This window comes from Mirounga angustirostris, unplaced genomic scaffold (genome assembly GCF_029215605.1).
Source record: "Mirounga angustirostris isolate CCGP_5_RB_7025 unplaced genomic scaffold, mMirAng1.0.hap1 SCAF_1, whole genome shotgun sequence".
Lineage (NCBI taxonomy): Eukaryota > Metazoa > Chordata > Mammalia > Carnivora > Phocidae > Mirounga > Mirounga angustirostris.
This window is the reverse complement of record NW_026991709.1, coordinates 96256972-96280239: the sequence shown is the minus strand read 5'-3', so window position 1 is coordinate 96280239 and position 23268 is coordinate 96256972. Positions and strand designations below refer to the sequence as shown.

General features: G+C 37.6%; 1 protein-coding gene across 1 annotated transcript in view; it reads right to left on the bottom strand.

Annotated features, from left to right (window-relative positions):
• ZBBX (zinc finger B-box domain containing) overlaps window positions 1-1289 on the bottom strand; it is a 110393-nt gene extending 109104 nt beyond the window's left edge. Inside the window, 1 exon segment of the mRNA XM_064590345.1 lies at window positions 1208-1289. Within this exon segment, the coding sequence (XP_064446415.1) occupies window positions 1208-1275 (68 nt within the window). The 5' untranslated portion in view covers window positions 1276-1289.
• Between the last annotated feature and the right edge of the window lie 21979 nt (window positions 1290-23268).

Sequence of the window (23268 nt, the reverse complement as noted above, 5' to 3'; positions counted from 1 at the left end):
TAGTAGCAATTGGATAGCTCCTCTCCCACCAAAAAATGGTAAAACGAAGACAGCTGATTGTGAACAACAGGGGTTTGAACTGCATGGGTCTACTTACAAATTTTTTTTGATAAATACAGTATTGTTGTCTTTTCCTTATGATTTTCTTAATAACATTTTCTTTTCTTTAGCTTAGTTTATTGAAAGAATACAGTATATAATACATGGAACATACAAAATATGTGTTATTTGAGAGTTTATGCTATCCATAAGGCTTCCGGTCAAGAGTAGGCTACTAGCAGTTAAGTTCTGGGGATGTCAAAAGTTATACATGGATTTTTGACTGTGCTAGGGGGTCAGTGCCCCTAACCCTCGTGTTGGTCGAGGGTCAACTGTGCTGAGAATGCCATATATTTGTGTAACATTTTCCAGTTTACACATGCTCTTACACACAGTATCTCAAAAGTGAAGGAAGAATTAGGAAGGCTCCGAAGACACTGCAGGACTACTGATCTGATTCAGGGAACTCAAAGCTCAAATTAAAAGTTGACAGCCCGTCCCTAATCCAAACCAGCTGGCATTGATACTCTAGAGAAAGGCCTTGGGAATTTCCAGTGGCCCTAGATGACCTCAAAGGGAAAGAGTGTATTGACACTTCCAGTCCTCCTGCCATGTCATGAAATTCCCAGGATACCCAGAATGGCTTGGTTCTAGCTGAATGCATCCACAAGGCAATCCAGGACAGAAGGTACCCCTCCTGAGAAAGGTGAACTTAACATACTGTCCCCTGGTAGGCGAAGGGCTAGGCTAGTTAGCACCTTCTATTCTCTGTTTAAAGATCTCTAGGCCCAATAGTCTCCCAAAATTTCAGTGCCTTTCAGTTTCTTCAGGGTGATTCCTTTTAATTCTGAACAAGTGTCACAAACTATTAGTAACTTTGTTAGATTGCTTTAATAGTCAATAAACCCAAATTTTACTTATAACTTTAACCTCAATTTTGCAGCATAAGTAATTTTAGTCCTCATTTTAAAAACTATTGTGGATTTATTATATATCCAACCTACTCTCTTATAAATAAAAATACACCAAAGTAAAGAAAATGGAGATAAGAACTCACAAATTTAAGCTCAAGTCTAAACTGTCTCATATAAAAAGAATACTTTAAATTACAACATACAGAAATTTTAGCAATTATTTCTATTTAAGTAATAAATATACATGCACTTACTTGTATTTCAGCTTTACAGAATTTCCAGGTTTTCCCCATGGAAGAACTACAAAATCTTTGGTGTTCATGATCACTGTCTTTTTTTTTTCCACTGTCTTAATATTATATAAAAATCATTGTGATTTGCAAAAACTTCTGAAAAAATAAGACAAAAGAATTATGCCAGAGTAAAGCAGGTAAGTTACAAATTCAAAACTGCATATAGTTCTGGCAAGTTTTAAAAACAGAAATCATTATGAGGGAAAAAGCTGAATTAAAGGTTAAACAATAAATATATACGTGCTAAATATAAATTTTATAAATATTTATATACTAATAAAGTTATAAATACAGCATACCTGATGGAACTAAAACTTCACCAATAATTATATAGCAAAAGACTATGGAAATAGTCGATTGAAAGTGAAGAATGAACTCATTAAGACAAACAGAACATATTCTGGCTCCTTCTATGGTAAAGAGTAAAAAAATATATATCAGGTTTTGTTCCCATCCAAAAATAATATCCATGGCTAAATATAGGAAAAGAAAAGGACTTTCGAGATACAATCCAAACTCAAAGCCTTTTTTTGTACATATATGGTAATGAAAATGAGAATTAAGGTATGTAATAATTACCCAAAGGCATTCTAATATCCTCATTCATCAAAGAAAATTTTAATGATGCTCTTTGCCTAAGATCAGAAATTAGCATATTTAGAAAGAATTTTTTAACAAGAAATGAAACAAAAAAGATTTTCTACCCAACTCCTAGTTAACCAGAAAATTAAATTATTCAGAACACCCTATGTCCTGAGTATCCCAATTATTCATGGTTCTATAACAATTTACTCTGTAATGGTGAATTACTAAATCACATGCACAACTATTAGATTTTTATACCAATAAAAATTTCAAATTCTGAACACTCTTAAAGAAATAAAAGAGGCATTACCATAGAGTCCATAGTCTTAAATGGCCAAACCATTTGATATTGTTGGTTTATATATGTGTTCCTATGTACTCACAACCGCCATAAATATTTATTAAGTCTCTGCTATATGCAGAGCACTGTGCTGAGAGGCATGAAGGAATCAAGGCCCAGGGAGATTTGTTTTCTGGTTCAATGGCAGAGTCAAAAAGGGCGTATCAAACCTATATATAAAAGCCATAAAACAGGATAGAAATTATAAAAGCCATAGAAATAGATGTAATAATATAAGCAGTGAGAGAAAGGAGAAAATTCGAGCTGGCTAGCATTTAAAGGGGGGTTTTTTGGAGAAGGGGGCTTATATAAGAAGATACGGGGGGCGCTGGGGTGGCTCAGTTGGTTAAGCATCTGACTCTTGATTTCAGCTCAGGTCATGATCTCAGAGTTGTGAGATCAAGCCTCTCCCTCTTTCCCTCCCCTCTTCCCCTCACTAAAAAAAAAAAAAGAAGAAGAAGAAGAAGAAAGAAAGAAAGAAGATATGGACTAGATGAACACTCCACACTATGAGAAAGAACAGCTTTTGAATGGGGACTAATGACTGGTTCCATTTGGTTGATGTGCAGGTTACATGGAAGGGGGAAAAGTAGGCATACACTTGGAAATACAGGCTGAGGCCCAATAATGAGTGCTTTAAATGCAAAGTCAAGGCATTTGGAATTTATTCTCTAGCTAATGAGAGTCACCGAAAGTTTTAGACAGAAGAATAGAAAATAAATCTAGAAGCTTTGCTCAAAAACTTAAGGAGGGAAGGCATCAAAAGGGAGTAACCAAATGGAAGACTATAATAACATCAAAGTCTACATAATCAAATAAGTAGTTCTTCAGTTTTGTTCCTTTGGGACACTCTCTCATAATTTCAATGATGCAACTACTGACCAAAACATTTTTAGAATGCCTCCTTTGATGGGAGTCTGGGTGGCTCAGTTGGTTAAGTGTCTGCCTTCAGCTCAGGTCATGATCCCAGGGTCCTGGGATCGAGCCCCTCATTGGGCTCCCTGCTCAGTGGGGAGTCTGCTTCTCCCTCTCTCTCTCTGCAGCTCCCCCTGCTTGTGCTCTCTCTCTCTCTCTCAAATAAATAAATAAAATTTAAAAAAAAGAATGCCTCTTTTGAAACCATCTGCAGAGTCCATCATATACCCAACAAACACACAGATCTACTCTGTTGTGCCTCACTTAAAACTAAAAATGATACTGTTCAGCAAGAGCGACTACTTTGTTCATTCAAATCTGGTTTCAAGTTACTCTACCTCCAAAAAAATCAAATCTAGCCTGAAAGGGTAGATTTTTACTACCTTGGAAAAAATTCTGAAGAAATTTATTCTCTGAAGATAATTCCAAAATGGAATTATACAAAATAATTTTATACTGTAAGCAGTGTAGAGGATGCATCGTAGGACTAAGTGTATTTGTGCCTTCAATAAACATTTAGCTACTCCTTTGTGACTCCTTTATGGGTACTGAAGTTACAATGGTAAGAAAGACATAGCGTCTTCCCTCAAAGAACTCAAAATGAAAGGGACAGCCACACAATGACAATACCGTGGAACACTCCAACAGAAGGAAATACTTAGGAGGGACATTTAATTCAGACTCCTTTCTCAAGCCCCAAGTCCTATCCCTCAAAGCTAAAATCAGGGTCAAAGAAAACTAAAGATACCATTGGAAAATGAAGATTTGGTATGCTTTGGGGAAGGGAGGATGCATCTATAACCCCCTCTTTGTATGTAAAACCTCTGTCTCACTTAAAGCTACCTTGAAAAACAAAACAAAACAAAACAAACTCCAGGAATAATCCTACTGAAAAAGAGTCTATATCTCTTTTTGATTATAATCTGGAAATCCAACTGCTGGACCCTCGGCTACTGTGGCTAAGTTTTTCATGAAAAGTTCCATACTGTTATCATTACCAAAAAAAAAAAAAAATTAGTCAAAAGTTATACATGGATTTTTAACTGTGCGGGGAGTTGCTGTGCCTAATCCCCCACATTGTTCAGGAGTCAACTGCATAGCTACATACGCATAAAACTGAACGAATACACGAAGATCGAAATGAAAAAAAAAAAGTCTGTAAATTTCACTAGGATGAGATGATTCAGATTTATAGCTCGGCTGATAATGTGATTTAACCAATAAATGGTCTTATTCAGGGCATTTCACTTCACTGAATGCAATTAGTAAGGCTTCTTCTCAGTAAAATGTTTTGTTTTGTTTTTAAAGATTTTATTTATTTATTTGACAGAGAGAGAGAACACAAGCAGGGGCAGAGGGAGAGGGAGAAGCAGGCTTCCCGCGGAGCAGGGAGCCCGATGCGGGGCTGGATCCCAGGACCCTGGGACCATGACCTGAGCCGAAGGCAGACGCTTAACGACTGAGCCACCCAGGCGCCCCTCAGTAAAATGTTTTATCAAGTCACACACATGAGCCAATTTTCTTGTATGAAGAAAAAAGGAAGATTATAATTGTGAGTCATGCTGTTCTGCCTGTTTCCTTTCATAAAACCAACAGAGAATTAGTCACCTTTCTTCGGACAGCAAGGATAGAACAATGTCAGCAGGAAGAATAGCAAAGCACAAAACTTTTAGTCACTTAATGGAATCAGGGAACTACAGATAAACTCCCTACTATGCAAACTTTGTAGCCACCTGTCCTTTGGTGACTCCATTTTTTTTTTCTGATAATTAAATACCCAAAGTTCAATATTTATTTGGAAAATTTTCTCGTTACCTGATTTATTAGACTGCACCATTTTTTCATCCCCAACCTTGTTCTTCCCCACACATATACACATAATATGACCCAATGTTGTCCATGATGGTTTGACTCTCCTTCTACGTAAGTTCCTATTCTGGGAATGCAACCCAAGCATCAGGGCTGGCTATCACAGAATGGAAACAAGGAAATTATGATGATTTATAATCCTAGAAACTCAGAACATTCATCAAGAGTTGCCCTAATCTCCTAAAATTTGCCATGAGACCATTGGCAGGATGGGAGGTTTGGGAAACCACTGTTTTCAAGATGGGACAATTATTTTTAAAAGATCTAATTTATTTATTTGAGAGAGAGAGAGCACAAGCAGGGTGAGGGGCAAAGGGAAAAGCAGACTTCTCGCTGAGCAGGGAGCCCGATGTGGGGCTCAATCCCCAGACCTGGGATCATGACCTGAGCAGAAGTCAGATGCTTAACCGACTGAGCCACCCAGGCGCCCAAGAAGGGACAATTTTTGTAAGTGAAAACTTATCTAAGATGAGTTGGTTATTCTAATGACCCAGATCATCTTAGACCTGAAAACTTAAAAGCCAACAAATAAGAATTTTTCCTTACTTTAACACATATTTTAAGGTCCAAAAGCAAGCTCTTTTGGATGGATTAACATGTTTACCATAGTACTTAGAAATCAGAGACTCAAGAAAGAAATGTTAAATAAAAATGAATTTAAATAAAAATAGTAGTTTTAAACTCTTAAAAGAAGTATACTTTTTATATTTTCACTATCTGATACTATCCATATTCTAAATATATATATTTATTTTAAAATCTTTTTTAAAATCTAAGGAAAAGACTGATAACACCTGATCTCTAGCATAATATCTTGTGCTTGAGTGGCCTACTAAATAAACAAATGCCATTTTCTCCTAGTACAGGCCATTAAAGTAAATCAGGTATTGACTTCTCAGCTGCACTCAATCTTTCAGCCAACCAACATATCTAATAAATACTGCCTCGGGGTACTACATGGTACCCATGTCACCCAGTTTTTACCTTGTACGTGTAGGTCCCTTGAGAACAACTAAGAAAGTTTGCTTTCAGATATCAAGGGGTGAGGTATCTTTTTAAAATATTTGCCAACTAAAGATGATAAGTAATTTTAAAAGATACCAGGTTTAAGTTCAGAGGACCTTTGTGTCAGAATGGTCTCTGAGCCTCAGTTTATAGATGTATTAAATTATAAGAATTCCACCCTCCCCCAAGCCTCCCACCCCCACCTAATTTGCAGGATATCAAACAAAGGGACTCTAATTTGTGGCCTATAAATCTTCCTTAAGGGCCTTCAGAGAGCTCAGCGTTCAGGGAAGGAAACAGAAGCTACCTTGAGAGGGGAATGAGGGAGTATCAAGGCTTTTCTTAAAACACAGCTGCTCTGATTTCATCTATTTTACATAATGAGCCTCCGGGTCAGATTTACTATAAAGAAACTCCTCTATAGCTTAAAAATATGTTTTAAAGGCACAACAGTACATCGATATGCAATCATTATTAATTCTGTATCAACTGAAAATTTCATATGATTACAAATAGCAATGAAAGCATTAAATTTATAAATCACATCTTTCAGAAACCCAACTCCTTTTGTATGTATCTATCCCATCCATTCTCATAAAATCTACTATTAGCCTAAGTGGTTGCTTATGACTGTCTTAGGAATGGGAAAATTAAGGCATCCATCTAAGATTAGTGACAAAGCCAGAAATTACAATTTTATTCCCAGTCCTGTTAGCTCCTCTTAAGTCTTGAAATCTAAATATTGTTCTACATACTTAAAATGATTAATTCATATCATTCATATTCTTCCCCCTTTCATACTCTTAACCTGTCATAAAAAGGAAATTTAGAGAAAGAACTATTTGGCATCAGGCCATTTTCTAAATTTTACAGCAACATATTTAAACACCGTGAAAACCTTTTGGGTGTCAGATTGCTCCCATGTAACACAAGGTAACAAATTTTTGTTTCTATATTTTTTCCCCATACCCAGAAGAAAAAAAATATTTCTCAGCTGCTCTGTTTGGTACCTTAAGAGCCTCAATTATGCATTCCAATCTTCCTAAGCATTATACTTTATTTTCCACTTCTCTGCTCACCAAGTTTTATTCTATTCAGTGCCCAGTTGGAAGGCCACCTCTACCATGAAGATTTCTTCCATCAAAAGTGAACTTCTCCTGTAAGGACATCATGGGTAACACACTCATTTGCTATTATATGCTGTCCCGTGTTATTTCTTGCTGCTTTGCTTTTATGGGTGTTGCTTCCCTAAGCATCCCAAATATGCCATTGATCTTTGAATCCCCAGTAATTAGAAGAGTGCCTACACATAATGTACTGCCAGTAATAATATGCTAAGTTTTAAATAGTTTTTCCCTATGGCTTTGAATTTATTGCACAACCTTATGAAAAAAATTTAAACAAACGCACCCTCTTTCCCACTTCAACCAGTCCTTTTGTTTTGTTTTCTCTACATATCCTACCAAACTTCGATGAACATTCAACAAATACAGGAGCACCTCTTCTGCGCCAGGTATCAGATTAAGCACTGAAGACCAAGGTGAACCAAACAGGTATAGCACCAATCCTCAGTGAACTTACACTCTGGTGAAGAAAGTAGGAAAAAATTAAAAAGCAAATAAAATAATTGGGGGGGGGGGGCGCCTGGGTGGCTCAGTTGGTTAAGCGACTGCCTTCGGCTCAGGTCATGATCCTGGAGTCCCGGGATCGAGTCCCGCATCGGGCTCCCTGCTCGGCGGGGAGTCTGCTTCTCCCTCTGACCCTCCCCCCTCTCATGTGCTCTCTGTCTCTCTCATTCTCTCTCTCTCAAATAAATAAATAAATCTAAAAAAAATAAAAAATAATAAAAAAAATAAAAAACAAAATAAAATAATTGGGGGAAGTATTAAGTGTTTTGAAACAAATAGACAAAAGACCGAGGCACTTTCAAATACGTTTGTAACACAACTGAAAATACTATGGGAAGTCAGGACAGGCCTCTGAGTGGCCTATAAAATAAGGTGCTGGAGGGAGGTGGGGGTGCTTTTGTTCTCGTTTCTGTTTTCATTTTCCATAAGCATAGTGTTTGCATAGTTTTAACCTTGTGCAGCTTCACATTTATAGGACTTTTTTCCCCCTTAGGAGTCTTGCTAACTCTGGATTTTAAAAACCAGGCTATAAAAATAATAACAATAATGCATTACTGAACCTATCTATGAGCACCTCCAGTGCTAATTTGGGGATAGAAGAAAAAACGACATCTTCAAATTCCTTAGGAATCTACCACCCCTCACCCACGACCTTTACTTGGGAGGAGTGACTTCCAGGATATAGCGGCTGCAAGTCGCCATCCAGGCAGAAAGCAGGCTCCAGAGGGGATGTGCTAATGGCTCGTCAGGGCACCAGAGTGACTTCAAAGGATAAAAGACGGTGGCATTTGAAAAGGTCAGGTTGTCGAGGGGGTACGTTGACAAGCCCCGGTTTCCCTGTCTGGGGGTCACTCTAATGAACTCCATTAGCATCTCGGGCTCAAGCTCTTCGTTTACACGGAAAAAAGCTTCAGCTCCCGGTCGAGGCCGCGTCCCGCAGTCCACGGGCCCGGCACCGTATCCCCAACCCAGCTCCACCCCAACCCAGTCTACCTTCCCGCCGTCCCGCCCTGCTGCCCGCACCACCGCAGACCTGACGGCCGCCCAGCCCCGCCAACTCCGGAGCCCTCCGCCGGGCGCGGTGCTCCGCGGCCAGCCGGCCCACCTGGAGACCCCCGCCGCCGGCGGCACGGCTGCCGGCTCCAGCTGCCCAGAACTTCCGCCTCGGTCTCCCAGGCGACCGCGTTACCTCCGCACCCATAGCAACCGGAACGCGAAGTCTTGCCGCTGTTGACCAGCAGAGGGCACAAAGGAGCCCGCCTAGAGGGGGGAGAGGGGCGAGGAGCAGAAAAGAGAGCGGAGGGAGGAGAAGGGGGCGAGCAGGCACGGGGAGAGAAAGGATCTTCTCAGAAAGGAAAGGACTGGGATACTCCGCAGCTCTGAAGGCTTTCTGCTGGAGGGCTTCCTACCACATTCACAGCAATATTCTAAAAGTTTTGTCTGTAATACTTAATTCATCCTCATAATGGCCCAATTTATGTCTGAGAAAATTAAGGCACAGAAAGTTTGAACAATGACTCAAAATTACAAAGCCAAGCAAATGGCAAACCCAAGAAGAATTAACCCAAGCAATCAAGAACTCCCACAGGTATGCTCTGTTCAATCGTTTTTCAAAGGTCACAATAGGTAAAATTAACACTGGAATCCAGGTCTTAAGAACCCTCTTTTCTTTGTACCAAATATATGACCCATGGATATGTGTGAATCTAATATATATATATTAGAGAGAGAGAGGGAGAAATAATCAACCCATGCTTCCCAAACTTCTCAAACTTTTCTGTTTGGGTGTGTGTGAGTCTAATATATAAGAGAGAGAGTGAGAAATAATCAACCCATGCTTCTCAAACATCTCTGTTCCAGTCAACTGTGGTGAACTTATTTTTTGCTTCCTAAATATGCTGTAGTGTGCTTTTTTTTTTTTAATCTGTTTTTATATGCTTCAAGTAGGATGTGTGGTTTGTTCTTCAGTCAGGTGGTCTAAAAATGTCTATGCTTATCCACATTGTTATCTATCTTGTTACAGACTAATAATCTCAACTATTATGGTTGAGATACTAACCTTTGCACCATTGTTTTCCACATTAATGTACCTGTCAGTACTCATTAAAGAACACATTTAATGTTTTCCCCTGACAGGTTCAGTTGTATAAGACTTAACTAGCAAAGATAAGAAAAGACAATGATAGTCTTATGGCTATGATTCTGGACTTTGAAATGAAGGCAGACCTGAGTCTGAGTCCTGGTCCCACCACAACTTACCTATCGCGCAACCCTGAATGAGACATAAAATCCATTTAACTGGTTAAATGAAATAATAATACACTTAGTCCGTACATGGTCTAGCATGGAGGCGTAAAATGAAACGATGCATATTAAGTCTTTAGCACTAAGCCAGGCCCATAGTTGGTGCTTAATAAATGGTAAAAATAAAAAATGGTGTCAGTGCTGTACAGTGATTGGTATCTAAGTGCTCATGGTATAAATTCAACCAAGTCCTTCCTTTAAATGTAGTACAATGACAAGTGTCAAATGGACATGCAATACTATGAGAATTCTCTTATGCAGGACTGTTTTCCAGACATGCTCTTCAAATTACCAGACAAGGTATTTTCAGTGTGTATCCATTCATTCATTTATTCAATGAATATTTATTGAAAGTCCACTCTTCTACAGCTTGAAAATACTGCAGTGAAGAAAACATAGCCCTTCCTGTTAGCAAACATATTTTAATAGGGGCAGAAAGACAATAAACATATAAATATGTTAGGTATTTTGAAAAAAAATAAAGCAGAATAAAGAAATGGAAAATAATTAAGAGTTCAAATTTAGGCTAGATAGTCAGGAAAGTCCCAGAATGCAGGGAGAGATGAAGGCATGGGCAATTAGGGCCAGGAACATTCCAGACAGAGGGAGGAGTAAACAAACTTCAGTTCAGGCCCAATCAGTAGTATTTTGCATAAAACCTCTGATTACTTCTGTACAGCACATTTTTACTTGCAAAAGCATTTTTAAAATGCACTTACTAGTGCAATAGTAAAATTAAACTCATAAAAATAATGTATAAAATATTCTGGCACTTTTTTAAAGCATTAAAAGGACATTACCTTAGTTATACTTAGAGAAATAGCTTAGCTTATACACAGTTATGCAAAACAAAGCAGAGCCAAAAAATAAGCCCATGCCAAGTTACATAGTAAAATGAAAAATATGAAGAGCTTGCCTTTCAGAACCATGATTAGTGACAAAATGAAATGAAACATGTAAAAACAATGACACCTCTAGAGATAGGATTTCCTCTCTGCTGAAGCAGAGTGCCTTTAACCGACACTAGCAATTCTGCAAATAGTTTACCACGTCTATATCGGGAGCACAGTATTCCTGAGGGTTTTTGCAAATTCATGCTTCATTGTGCCAGTATGAAGACAAGATTGGAATGCAAGTTTTCCGAACTAGGGATGTTCAATGTAGAGATAAAAATTACCCACATCGAAGAAACCGAGAGCACAGACTTACTGAATTCAAAGGATAGCTACAAGATCATGCTTAAAAAGATTCTCTCTCTCCCTCTCCCTCCCCCCACCCCCCACCCCCCACCCCTGTGTGAGACACACACACACACACTTGCATTAAGCAAGCCCCACTCATTAAGTAACCTTCTTTTGTACTTGGTAGGCTGCTGCCTACAAGAAAATTGCACAGGCCTCGGGACTTTCTGGTCACCCACAGGTGATAAAAGTTCTTAGATGAGTAATAAAAATGTCCAGTTCCATATCATTGTCAAAACTTTGCGTGTGGTTTAGTATTAAGTATTTTCCCCTTCGCAGTGGTTGGGCCTTCTGAATGAGGGAGGCCTGAAGTCAAGGACCTGTGAAAAGAGACTTCTGTTACCATTTCTCATCATCCATGCTTGCTTCAGTCTTATTAATTGCCTACACTGAAATCCCAGAAAAGGAGAAGGATTAAAGCAGAAAAGTCCTAACTGGACTGGTACTGAGCCTGCCAGGTGTTTAGAGCAGGCCAGTCGCCAGACACACCCCCCTCCCCACACTGAGGACGTCTACCTACATTCCTCTAGCTGCAGGTGATGCCTTCTCCTAACACCTTTGCTTACTGGGCCACTAGGCATCAAGTGATTATTCTTGCTTCTCTCTGTGGGGTCTCAGTGATCCTCCTGGACAGAATTTTAAGTGACCCATTTTCTCTTACATTTTCGCACATCCCATGTCTGACCTCCAGGAACTCCTCTCACATACATTGTCCTGCCACCCTGTGGGTGTGTAAGACAGCCAACGTAATCACCTCTCACCAGCTCCTACACCAGCAGCCCCCAGCTTAACAGCTGCGCTTATGACTCCCCAGATGGAAGTCAAATACCAGTCTGCTGCATCCCCAGTTGCAGGGACCCCACTGATATATGTCTCACCAGGCTTCAAATGACTCAGGGACCGTTTATAGACATTGCCCAAAACTTGGAAATAGGGTAAAGGACTAATTACACATCCTTTCAATGCCCCCCTAACAGCCCACTCAAAGGTCACCTTATTTTCTAGGAAAATATACCTCTGTGTGATTATCATTTACTATTCTGTGCGTTAGGCTATGTAAAGTTACATGTTATTTGGTAGGTTTTTCATCTATAACTTTGCATCTAAATATGCAGATAAGTTCTATCTTTTAGATAAGATAATGCCAGAGATTGGGGCTTCACTGCCCTGTAATACATCAGCCAGTTTGGTATCTAACCTAAAAATCTTATACCAATATTTTTGGTCAATGTCTGTATATAGTTAGCCTCTCAAAATATTTTGAACCAGCTTTACCATCCTGGTGGTTCCTTTTGTCATGAATTAAGTACACTGTGGAACATATACCTTCTATATTTATAGACCATCATGTTCTGACCTACTGAGATTATATTTTGATATTACCAGGCCTTCCTCTTTTGAAGGGAGATGGGACACAGCTTACCAGCAACTTTCCAAAAGTACTCTCTCAACCTCCACTCTCCTTCGTAGCTCCTCAAACTCTTTTCTAGGCAGAAGTTGGTGGTCAGTTGAGGACTGAAAAACAAGTTTTCTACCATCTACACTTTACAAGGCCTGAAATGTAACCTTACTTTGAAACGGAGCCTCTACTTCCTTCATGCCTTGGCAGAAACTGAATATAACATCTTATTACATATGGATGGGATTTTCCAAATTGTCAAGGCTAGCTGAGCTTTAGAGGCAACATAAAATTACAAAAAGATTTCACAAAAACCTAAATTTGTGTGATATAAATATATTGAAGTGGCTTCTGAAGGGCTGAACTTAAAGAAGGAAAAAGAAAAAACTTGTAGTTAGGAGGTGACATTGTCCTTTTATAATTTTTCTCAGCCTTGTAATTTCTGGCTGTCACCAATGATACAGAATTCTTAAGCAAATAAATTTCCCTAACACAAGGAAATTATTACTGATGTTTCACAAGTAGAGGAAAATCATCAGGGCATATGATAAATTTCTGCTTCCTGCTGTGTGCGGTTCTTTCCCAGTTGAGAAATAAATGTACAGGCTTGTCGGACGGGCACAACTTCATTTAATCCGCGCCTACTCAACACCTGCTCTATCCCAGGCACTGACCTAATGGATACAGAAGGACAAAGGCTGCACCTCTGCCCTTGAGGAACCCACTGTCTATTGAGGGATGTGAGAGTTTACAAATAATTGATATGCCATACAGCAAGTACCGTATTCACCATGCCACAAACATGTCCTGTTTGTGGCATGGCCAGAATTTCTGGGTCTTTCAGACACAGTATATATGGCCCAGAGATATGGATAAAAAACAGTGCTGTGGTCAAATTTAAAAGCATCTCAGATAAGACACTACCCCGTTCACAATGGAAACCCCAAAACTGTTTTTAAGACAGAAAATAACCATCTCAGTATGCATATAGCAGCATCTTTCAACTCTGGTGGCAATGTGGGGGTAGAGCAAAAGGAGAAGATGAAGACAAAGGGACAATTTTGAAATACAGTTACATTAGTCAACGATAGAAATGGTGAGTCTGGAACAAATCAATGTGGAGGTCACAGGTCAAGTGAGATAAATTCAAGAGGATTTCTTGAACTCCAACAGCACTTGGAGACTGAAGACAGGTGCTTGTCGGGGAGTAAGGAACAGTTCACGGACAGTGGGGACCAAGGTGGTGAAGAAAGTAATTCAGTTTTGAAGGTTTTACTTCTGAGAAAGCAATAAGAAGTAATATTAAAAAAAGGTAAATATAGGTCTAATTATTGGGACAGTGATGGGGGCTGATCACACATATTAGGGTGTCATCAGCATGTAGAGAGTAACCAAAGATAAAGGAAGAGTTTACATGCAATTCATGTAAACAGGTCCAGAGGAAGTGAAGCTAGAACCTGTGATGAGGGGCTTAGAAAGATACTTTATTTGAACCTAACATTATTTTCTTTCATTTTCTTACTACACCTTCTAATATGAGGTTAATATTCCTTGGTTCCATCCAGGGATTGATAAACAACCATGGTGAACACTGACAATCTGCTACTCATCCCCCTCCATCTTCCTGGCAGCCATCTGTGAACCTTGGCAGTCATGTTCTCCCGCACAACCCAACCCACTCTTCTAATGGTTTATTGGACAGGAGACCAAACTAGACCAGTTAGATTCTCTCTTGCAAGAGTGTGGAATTGAGTCTGAGAGAGAGAGAGTCTTAGGGTCACAATGTTTTGTCATTTGGACCACAGGAAGAAAAAAAGGAAGATAAGACAGAAGGAAAAAAAAAAAAAAAAAGGAAAGGAGGAGATCATCTGGAGGCTTTCCTTTTCCTGAAGACTAGCTACAGCCTAGCCCTTGGGTTTCAAGATACACCCCTGTATCCTTAAAATAAATTCTCCTTTGTAACTTAAGCTAACGTGGCTGGGTTTTGGTTGTTCAGAACAAAGAAATTTGACTGAAATGACTGCCAGAAGAATTGTAATATAAAGTAACTTCCTTTAAACGGCAAGTCCAAAGTGTATATTCCCAGAGAATTCTTTTAAACAGCAGTAGAATATTAATCTATGTCTCTCATAATTTTAAATTAATATTCCTACATACGCAAAATAGGAAAGTATGCAAAAAATGGCATTCTTTTGAACCCATTCTCTCAAAAAATGCTAAAATCTCTTGTTTGTTTTTTAATCAGTTTAATTTCTTAGTTTATTTGCTTTAAGTTTAGCTGTACCCGTTTTGCCAGCAGACATTTACAATTGATGTAGCTTTAGGGAAAAGCTAATCTTAAAAAGAAAAAAGCTGGCATTTCAGAGAAAAAAGTCCTTCATTTCTGATCCTTGCCAAGTTTTAATAAGTGTATCCTACTGTCTTCTTAAGATTTATGCACTGTTAGCTGTACTTCATTTGGAAAATTTGCATTTTTCTCTTATGCACTCAAGCTGGGAGGCACAAAACAAGAGTTACAAGGTTTGTTTGACATGAGATGTCTAACAGTAATTTTCTTTCATCAACTTTATTCTCCTACAGTTCTGATCCCCAAGGGCAGATTTTTCATCAGATTTTGTGAAACATTTTATAACAACCTTACCTTTGCAGAAGTTGCTTCCAAAACACTCCAGAGGAGCTGTCACAACTCTCCCCACTATGCAACAAACTAGACTTACTATTCTTATGCCCACTTTGAGTTAACATGATCTGCGCACCTATCTTCCCATTAACTCAGAAAACCATATGCATCTAATGTAGTTAGCTTCTGTGAAGCTTTGGACAATCACTAAATACTCACGGAGGACCTACTACATAACAGGTACTTTGATAGATCATGGCTACAAACATAAATAAGACAGAGTGGTATTCTGTCTTTGCAGGAAAAAAGAAATAGTCTAGATGGGAGATACAGAGAAGAATTCAGAATAACAACTTCTAAAACAGTGTGAGAGCATGATATTATGGGAGCGCAGAGGAAGAACACTAGCCCAACAGTTGAGGCTCAAGAAAGGCTTCTTAGCACAAGTGATGTCCTATCTAGGTTTGGCCCAGATGGTTGAGTAGGAGCTCCAGACTGGTTTTGGTGGGGTGGGTGAAATTAGGGAATTTTCTCGGTAGAACAAAAAAGAATATGCAAAATTCCCCACAGTGAGTTAAAATATGGTATGTTTAAAGAATCTAAAAATTTCCAGCATTACTGAAACATGAAAAGGGCTTGGGAGAAGTAGGTAAGGGGGAAGAAAGAAGAGGGAGTCATGCTCTGGTAAAAAGGAGACTAAGGTTATTGCTGCAGTCTATGAGATACTGGTGGCCTAGGCCTTGACCTTGATGAAATATTAAAGGAAAGTGAAAAAATCCAGTATTTATATTGAAAAACTCATCAGTGGACTTGGAATTGATTAGAGGAGAGGCTGAGAATCAAAGGATGATCCCCGGTATTTATGGAACTGAAGATAAAATGTTTGCATTTATGCTCATGAGATAGTGGTCTGTAGTTTTCTTACAGTGCTTTTGTCTAGTTTTGGTATCAGGGTAATGCTGGCCTCAGAATGGATCAGGAAGTACGCCCTCTGCTTCTGTCTTCTGAAAAAGATCATACAGGAGTGGTACAATTTCTTCCTTCAGTGTTTGGTGGAATTCACCAGTGAATTCATTTGGGCCTGGTACTTTCTGTTTTTGAAGGTTATTAATTATTGATTCAATTTATTTAACATATACAGACCTATTCACATAGTCTATTTCTTCTTGTACGTTTTAGCACATTGTATCTTTCAAGGGATTGGTCTATTTCATCTAGGTTATAAAATTTGTGGGCCTAGAGTTGTTCATAGTATTTTCACGGATTATTCTTTTAATGTCCAATAGATCTTAAGTGATCCTCCCCTCTTTCATTTCTAACATTAGGAATCTGTATCCTCTCTCTCTTTTCCTTAGGTAGCCTGGGTAGAGAATTTCCAATGTTGTTGATCATTTCAAAGAACCAGCAATTGGTTTTATTGATTTCCTGTGTTCAATTTCATTGATTCCTGCTCTCTTATTATTTCTTTTCTTATGCTTACTTTGGATTTAATTTGATCTTATTTTTCTAGTTTCCTAAGGTGGAAACTGAGATGACTGATTTTAGATGTCTTTTTTTCTAAGGTATACATTCAGTGTTATAAATTTCCCCCAAAGCACTGCTGCATCCCACAAATATTGATAAGTTGTGTCTTCTTTTTCATTTAGTTCAAAATATTTTTTTTCATTTCTCTTGGGATTTCTTTTTTGACCCATGTGCCATTTGAAAGAGTGTTGTTTAATCTCCAAGTATTGGGGAATTTTTTTTAACTATCATTCTTCATTGATTTTTAGTTCCACTGTGATCTGAGAGCAGACATTGTATGATTTCTATTCTTTCAAATTTGTTAATGTGTGTTTTATGGCCTAGAATGTAGTCTATCTCGGTGAAAATTCCATGTGATTTTAGAAGAATGTGCATTCTGTTGTTGTTGGATAAAGTAGTCAATAGATGTCCTTTATATCCAGTTGAGTGATGGTGTTGATAAGTTCAATTATGTCCTAATTGATTTTCTGCCTGCTGGATCTGTCCATTTCTGATAGAGGAGTGTTGAAATCCCTAACTAATAGTGGATTCATGTATTTTGATTTACAGTTCTACCAATATTTGCCTCACCTAATTTGTCACTCTGTTGTTAGGCACATAAATGTTAAGAGTTACATCTTCTTGGAGAATTAACCCCTTTATCATTACATAATGCCCCTCTTTAGTCCTGACTCCTTTCCTTACTCTGAAGTCAGCTCTGTCTGAATTTAATACTACTGCTTTCCTTTGAGTAATGTTAGCATGTTTTGTATTTCTCCATTTACTTTTAATCTGTATGTGTCTTTACATTCAAAGTGGGTTTCTTTTAGACAACATTTAGCTGGGCTTTGTTTTTCTTTTTTTCTTTTAAGTTTTTATTTTAATTCCAGTTAGTTAACATAGAATGTAATGTTAGTTTCAGGTATACAATGTAATGATTCAACACTTCCATACAACACTTGGTGCCCATCATAATAAGTGCCCTCTTTAATCTCCATCAACTATTTAACCCATCATCCCACCCACCTACCCTCTGGTAACCATCAGTTTGTTTTCTATCATTAAGAGTCTGTTTCTTGGTTTGCCTTCCTCTTTTTCTCCCCCCCTTTGTTCATTTGCTGTGTTTCTTAAATTCTGCATGTGAGTGATATCATATAGTACTTGTCTTCTCTGACTTACTTATTTCACTTAGCATAATACTGTCTAGCTCCATCCTTGTCATTGCAAATGGCAAGATTTCATTATTTTTATGGCTGAGTAATAGTCCATTATATATATGATATATATCATATGTATATCATATATATAATATATATACACACACACACCATATTTTTATGGCTGGGTAATATTCCATTGTGTGTGTGTATATGCACACACACACACACACACACACACACATATATATATATACCACATCTTCCTTATCCATTCATCAGTTGATGGACACTTGGGCTGTTTCCATAATTTGGCTATTGTAGAGAATGCTGCTATAAACATTAGGGTGCATGTATTCTTTTGAATTAGTATTTATGTATTCTTTGGGTAAATACCTAGTAGTGCAATTGCTGGATCTTAGGGCAGTTCTATTTTTAACTTTTTGAGGAACCTCCATACTGTTTTCCAGAATGGCTACAACAATTTGCATTCCCACCAACAGAGCAAGACAATTAGGTCATTAATTTGTTACTCTGCTTCTTTCAGCCTGCTGTTCATTGCATTAAGCCTGTTTCCAGTATCATTTATTGCATTCTTCATCTCTGATTGATTCTTTCTTAACTATTTTATCTCTGTGGTAAGGATCTCACTGATTTCTTCTTTTCTTAAGCCCAGTGAGTATCCTTATGATTGTTGCTTTAAAATTCTCCATCAGTCATGTTACTTATACTTATTTCACTTAGATCTCTAGCAGTGGCCTTATCTTGTTCTTTCATTTGGGTTAAATTACTCCATCTTTGCATTTTGTCTAAGTCTCTGCCTTCTTCCACGTATTAGAAAAGCCTGTTGTGTTTCCTGCTCCTTCTTTGATATGGTCTCTTCTCTCCCTTCAGTTGTGGAATTTGTTCTATCAGTCTCCAAGTAGATTTCTGAGGCATCTAGGATGATTTGATAATTATCTAGTTGTGTTCATGGGATGGGGCAAGCCTAGGGTCCTCCGTGTCTGTCATCATCCTCTCTCCCCAGGTTTTGTTTTTCAATCCTCTCTAACACTCTGTCTTTTAAATGGTACATTTAGGCCATTGACATTCAAAGTGATTATTAATATGGTTGGATTAATATCTATAACATTTGGTACTTCTTAAAATTTGTTACTCTTGTTCTTTACTCTTATTTTTGTTTTCCACTTTGTTTTTGCTTTTTGTAGTGTTAATTGAGCATTTTTTATGATTCCATTTTCTCTCCTTTCTTAGCTTATCAGCTATACATTTTTAAAAATGCTTTTTAGGGGCGCCTGGGTGGCTCAGTCGTTAAGCGTCTGCCTTCAGCTCAGGTCATGATCCCAGGGTCCTGGGATTGAGCCCTGCATCAGGCTCCCTGCTCTGCGGGGAAAGCTGCTTCTCCCTCTCCCACTCCCCCTGCTTGTGTTCCCTCTCTCGCTGTCTCTCTCTCTGTCAAATAAATAAATAAAATCTTTAAAAATAAAATAAAATTAAATTAAATTAAAAATGTTTTTTAGTAGTTGTCCTAGTGTTTGTAGTACACAGTTACAACTCATCCCAGTCCACTTTCAAATAACACTGTACCATTTGAAGGGTAGTATGAGTACTTCATAATAACAATCATAATTCTTCTCTCACTTTCATGGTACCATTGCTGTCATTCATTTCATTTATATATAAGCATTTATATATATATATACACACACACATATATTCTACATATAAGCATACATATACTATAAATAAATTTGCAAAGTTAAATGCTTGCTTTTCACTGTTAAATCATTGCTTTTATCATTTTGAACAAACTGTTATCTGTTAAATCAATTAAGAATAAGAAAAATAAAAACAAAAGTTTTTCTTTTACCACCACTTATTCCTTCTCTTATGTTCTTTTTTTACGTAAATCTGTTTCCTGCCTATATCATTTTCCTCCTCTCTAAATAATTTTTTTAACATTTCTTTCAAAACAAGCTGCTAGAAACAAATTCCCCAATTTTTGTTTGAAAAATTCTTTATTTCTCCCTCCTTCTTGAAAGATAATTCTAGGTAAACTCTTTTTTTTTTTTTTAAGAGTATGGTTCTTTCCATAGGCTTTTTTTTATTAGTTTCAAGTTTTTATTTAAATTCCAGTTAGTTAACATAAGTGTCATATTAGTTTCAGGAGTAGAATTTAGTGATCCATCAGTTACATATAACACCCAGTGCTCATCACAAGTAGGCAAACTCTTAAGAATTCTAAGTTGGTGGGATTTTTTTTCTCAACACTTAACTATTTTCTCTCTTCTAGCTTGCATAGTTTCTAAGGAGAAATCAATATAATTCTTGTCTTTGCTTGTCTCTAGGTAAGGTGTTTCTCCCTGTGCCTTGTTTTAAGTTTTTTTTTTTTTTTAATCTTTGATTTCTGTAATTTGAGAATGATATACCTAGGTATAGTTGTTGGCATATACTCTGCTTGGTATTCTCTGAGCTTCCTAGACTTGTAGTTTGGTGTCTGACATTAATTTGGGGAAATTCTCAGTCATTGTTGTTCCAAATATTTCTTCTGTCCCTCTCTCTCTTTCTTCACGTTCTGTTATTTCCATTACATGTATCTTGCACCTCCACAGCACCTGGATATTCTGTTCTGTTTGTTTTTTTTTTTTTCAGTCTTTTGCCCATTTGTTTTTCAACTTTAGAGGTTTCTATTGAGATAGTCTCATGCTCAGAGATTCTTTTCTCAGATTTATGCAGTCCACTAATAAGCCCATCAAAGGCATCCTTCACTTCTGCTACAGCATTTTTGATTCCTAGCATTTCTTTTTGGTTCTTTCTTAGAATGTCTGCTGCTCTGCTTACGTTGCCCATCTGTTCTTGCATGATGTCTATTTTATCCATTAAAGCCTTTAGTATATTAATCACAGTTGTTTCAAGTTACCAATCTGATCATTCCAAAACATGCCCGCCATATCTGAGTCTGGTTCTGATATTTGCTTTGTCTCTTAGAGCTATGTTTTTTGCCTTTTAGTATCTTGTAACTTTTTTCCTTGATAGCTGGATATGAGCCACTGGGTAAAAGGAATTGCTGTAAGGCCTTTAGTGATGTGGTGGAAAGTGTTGGAGGAGGGGAAACATTCAAGTCCTATAATTAGATTTCAGTCCTTTATTGAGCCTTTGCCTCAAACTTTGAACTTCCTATATGTTTCTCAGTTGTTCTACCTCCCCTTGAAGTGGGATGAGATGACTAAAGGGGTATTTCCCTTCCCCCAAGTCAGCAGGTTAGACTCTGGTTAAATAATTTCTCCTGCAGGTAGACCTTCTTAAGAAGAACAGAATGCTCTTGTGTATTTTTAAAAAAAATTTTCCCCTCCCCCTACTGGAAGCATGAGGAAATTTTCCTCCAATATTCACTGTGAGAAGCCGGTAGAATTTCAAGAGGCAAAATTCACAAAAGTGCGTCATCCTTCCAATAACTGGGGGTGGATAACTAGGGGGAGGTCCCCCTGGAATTTTTAACTCTGAGTTAAACTCCACCTCCAACAATTCCTCAATTACAGTTCAAGTTTCCTGACCCTCATACTGGTTTCCAAGGAAGTTTCTGTTCCAGTAAGTTGTGATTCTCTGTATTTGCCTAGAGATGTTTACAGTTTAGAGGCAGTGTTTTCCCTGTGAGGATACTTTTCCTATAGATCTAAGGAGCATTGTTGATTTTTCAGTTTGTTCAACTTTTTACTTGTTAGGACTGAATGGTGACTCCCAAGCTCCAGATCAGAAACTAGAATCCTCCTTGTTTTTTCAATAATTGATTGGTGAAAATCATCTCTTAAATCTATGTTTACTCATAGTGAGTTTGAGCATTTTTTAATGGCCATTTGTATTTCTATATCTGAGAACTGTTTCTTTTCAATATGATTAACTTTCAATTATTACCATTTAGTTTCTAATGCAAATAAGACTATCTTTCTTTTACCCAACTTTATTGGGGTATATACAATGTACCTACAATAAATTATACACATTTTAAGTTTATAGTCAATGAATTTTGACACATGTATATACCTGTATAACTACCACTAAACTCAAGATATGGAAAATACATATCATTCCAAAAAAGTTCCTGTTGGCCTCTTTGCAGTAAACATTCCCAGATATCCACTAATCTGCTTTCTGCTACTATGGAATAATTTTTCCTGTATAGAATAATTTTTCCTGTTCTAGAATTCATTATAAATGTAAACATGCAGTTTGTACTCTTTTGTGTCAGGCTTCTTTACTCAGCATAATGTTTCTGAAAATTTTCTGTTAATGTGTGCATCAACAGTTTATTCCCTTTTATTGCTAAGAACTATTCCATTGAATAGATATACCACAATTTATTCATACATTCATCTTTTAATGGACATTTCATTGTGTCTAATTTTTGTCTGTTATGAATAAAGCTGCGTTAAACATTTGTGTGCAAGTATGAGATTCCCATTTGCCATCACTTCTTTTATGAACATGACCTAGAAATTGCATGTATGGCTTCAGCCTTTATCCAATTAAAAGGAGCTTAGTCATGTGACCACATCTGACTACAAGAGAAGCTGGAAAATAGTCTGTAAGTCGAACACCAAGTGCCTATCTAAAACTCAGGGTTTCTATTACCAGTGGAAGAAAGACAAAATGGAAATGTCAGGGAGTGACTTCACGTGAAGGGGGAAATCAAATCTGGCTTCTGGAGTTTGGGTGGATGTTGGTGCCATTAACTGACTTGACATGCTAAATTTGAGATGTTAGGTGCCCAAGTGGGTAGATGTGTAAACTGTTCACTATACCATTCTGGTATATTTCCATCAAGGATCAAAGCTGGGAATACAAATTTGAAAATAGTCAACATATGGTATAATTTAAAGCAATGGGATGGGATGAGATCATGAGGGAGTAAATGTAGTATATGGTTTCCTTCCGATGATGCAATGATTTCACAAGCTGTTTTCAGAAACCAAGCTAAGTATAAATATAACTAGCAGAATGCTACTTTGTCTAAAACAAAACAACAAAACATAAAACCTTTTTACCCCTTTTCCCTAATAATACAGTAAACCACTTAGGGATTACATTTCCAAGCCTCTCTTAAAGCTGGGCATAGCTATAAGACTAAATTCTTACCATTCAATGGAATGTTAGTGATAGTGTCCCTACCAGTCTGGATGCCCATTTCCAGACTCTTATATTAAAAAAAAAAAAATTAACTTCTATCTTATTTAAGCCACTATATGTGATTTTTTTTTTTTAGCAGCTTAAGGCTTAACTGATTCATGAAGCATATCCGATTATTTCTTATGCTCAACTGAACAAATATCCATTGCCACTTATTTTATTCATTTTTATTGATTTTATCAAAATCTTGTTTATTTTTTGGCATTACTTATTTAGGTTTAGTTTACAAAAAAAGCTTTAGGTTGCTAGTATTTCTAAACTGCTCCAAGAAA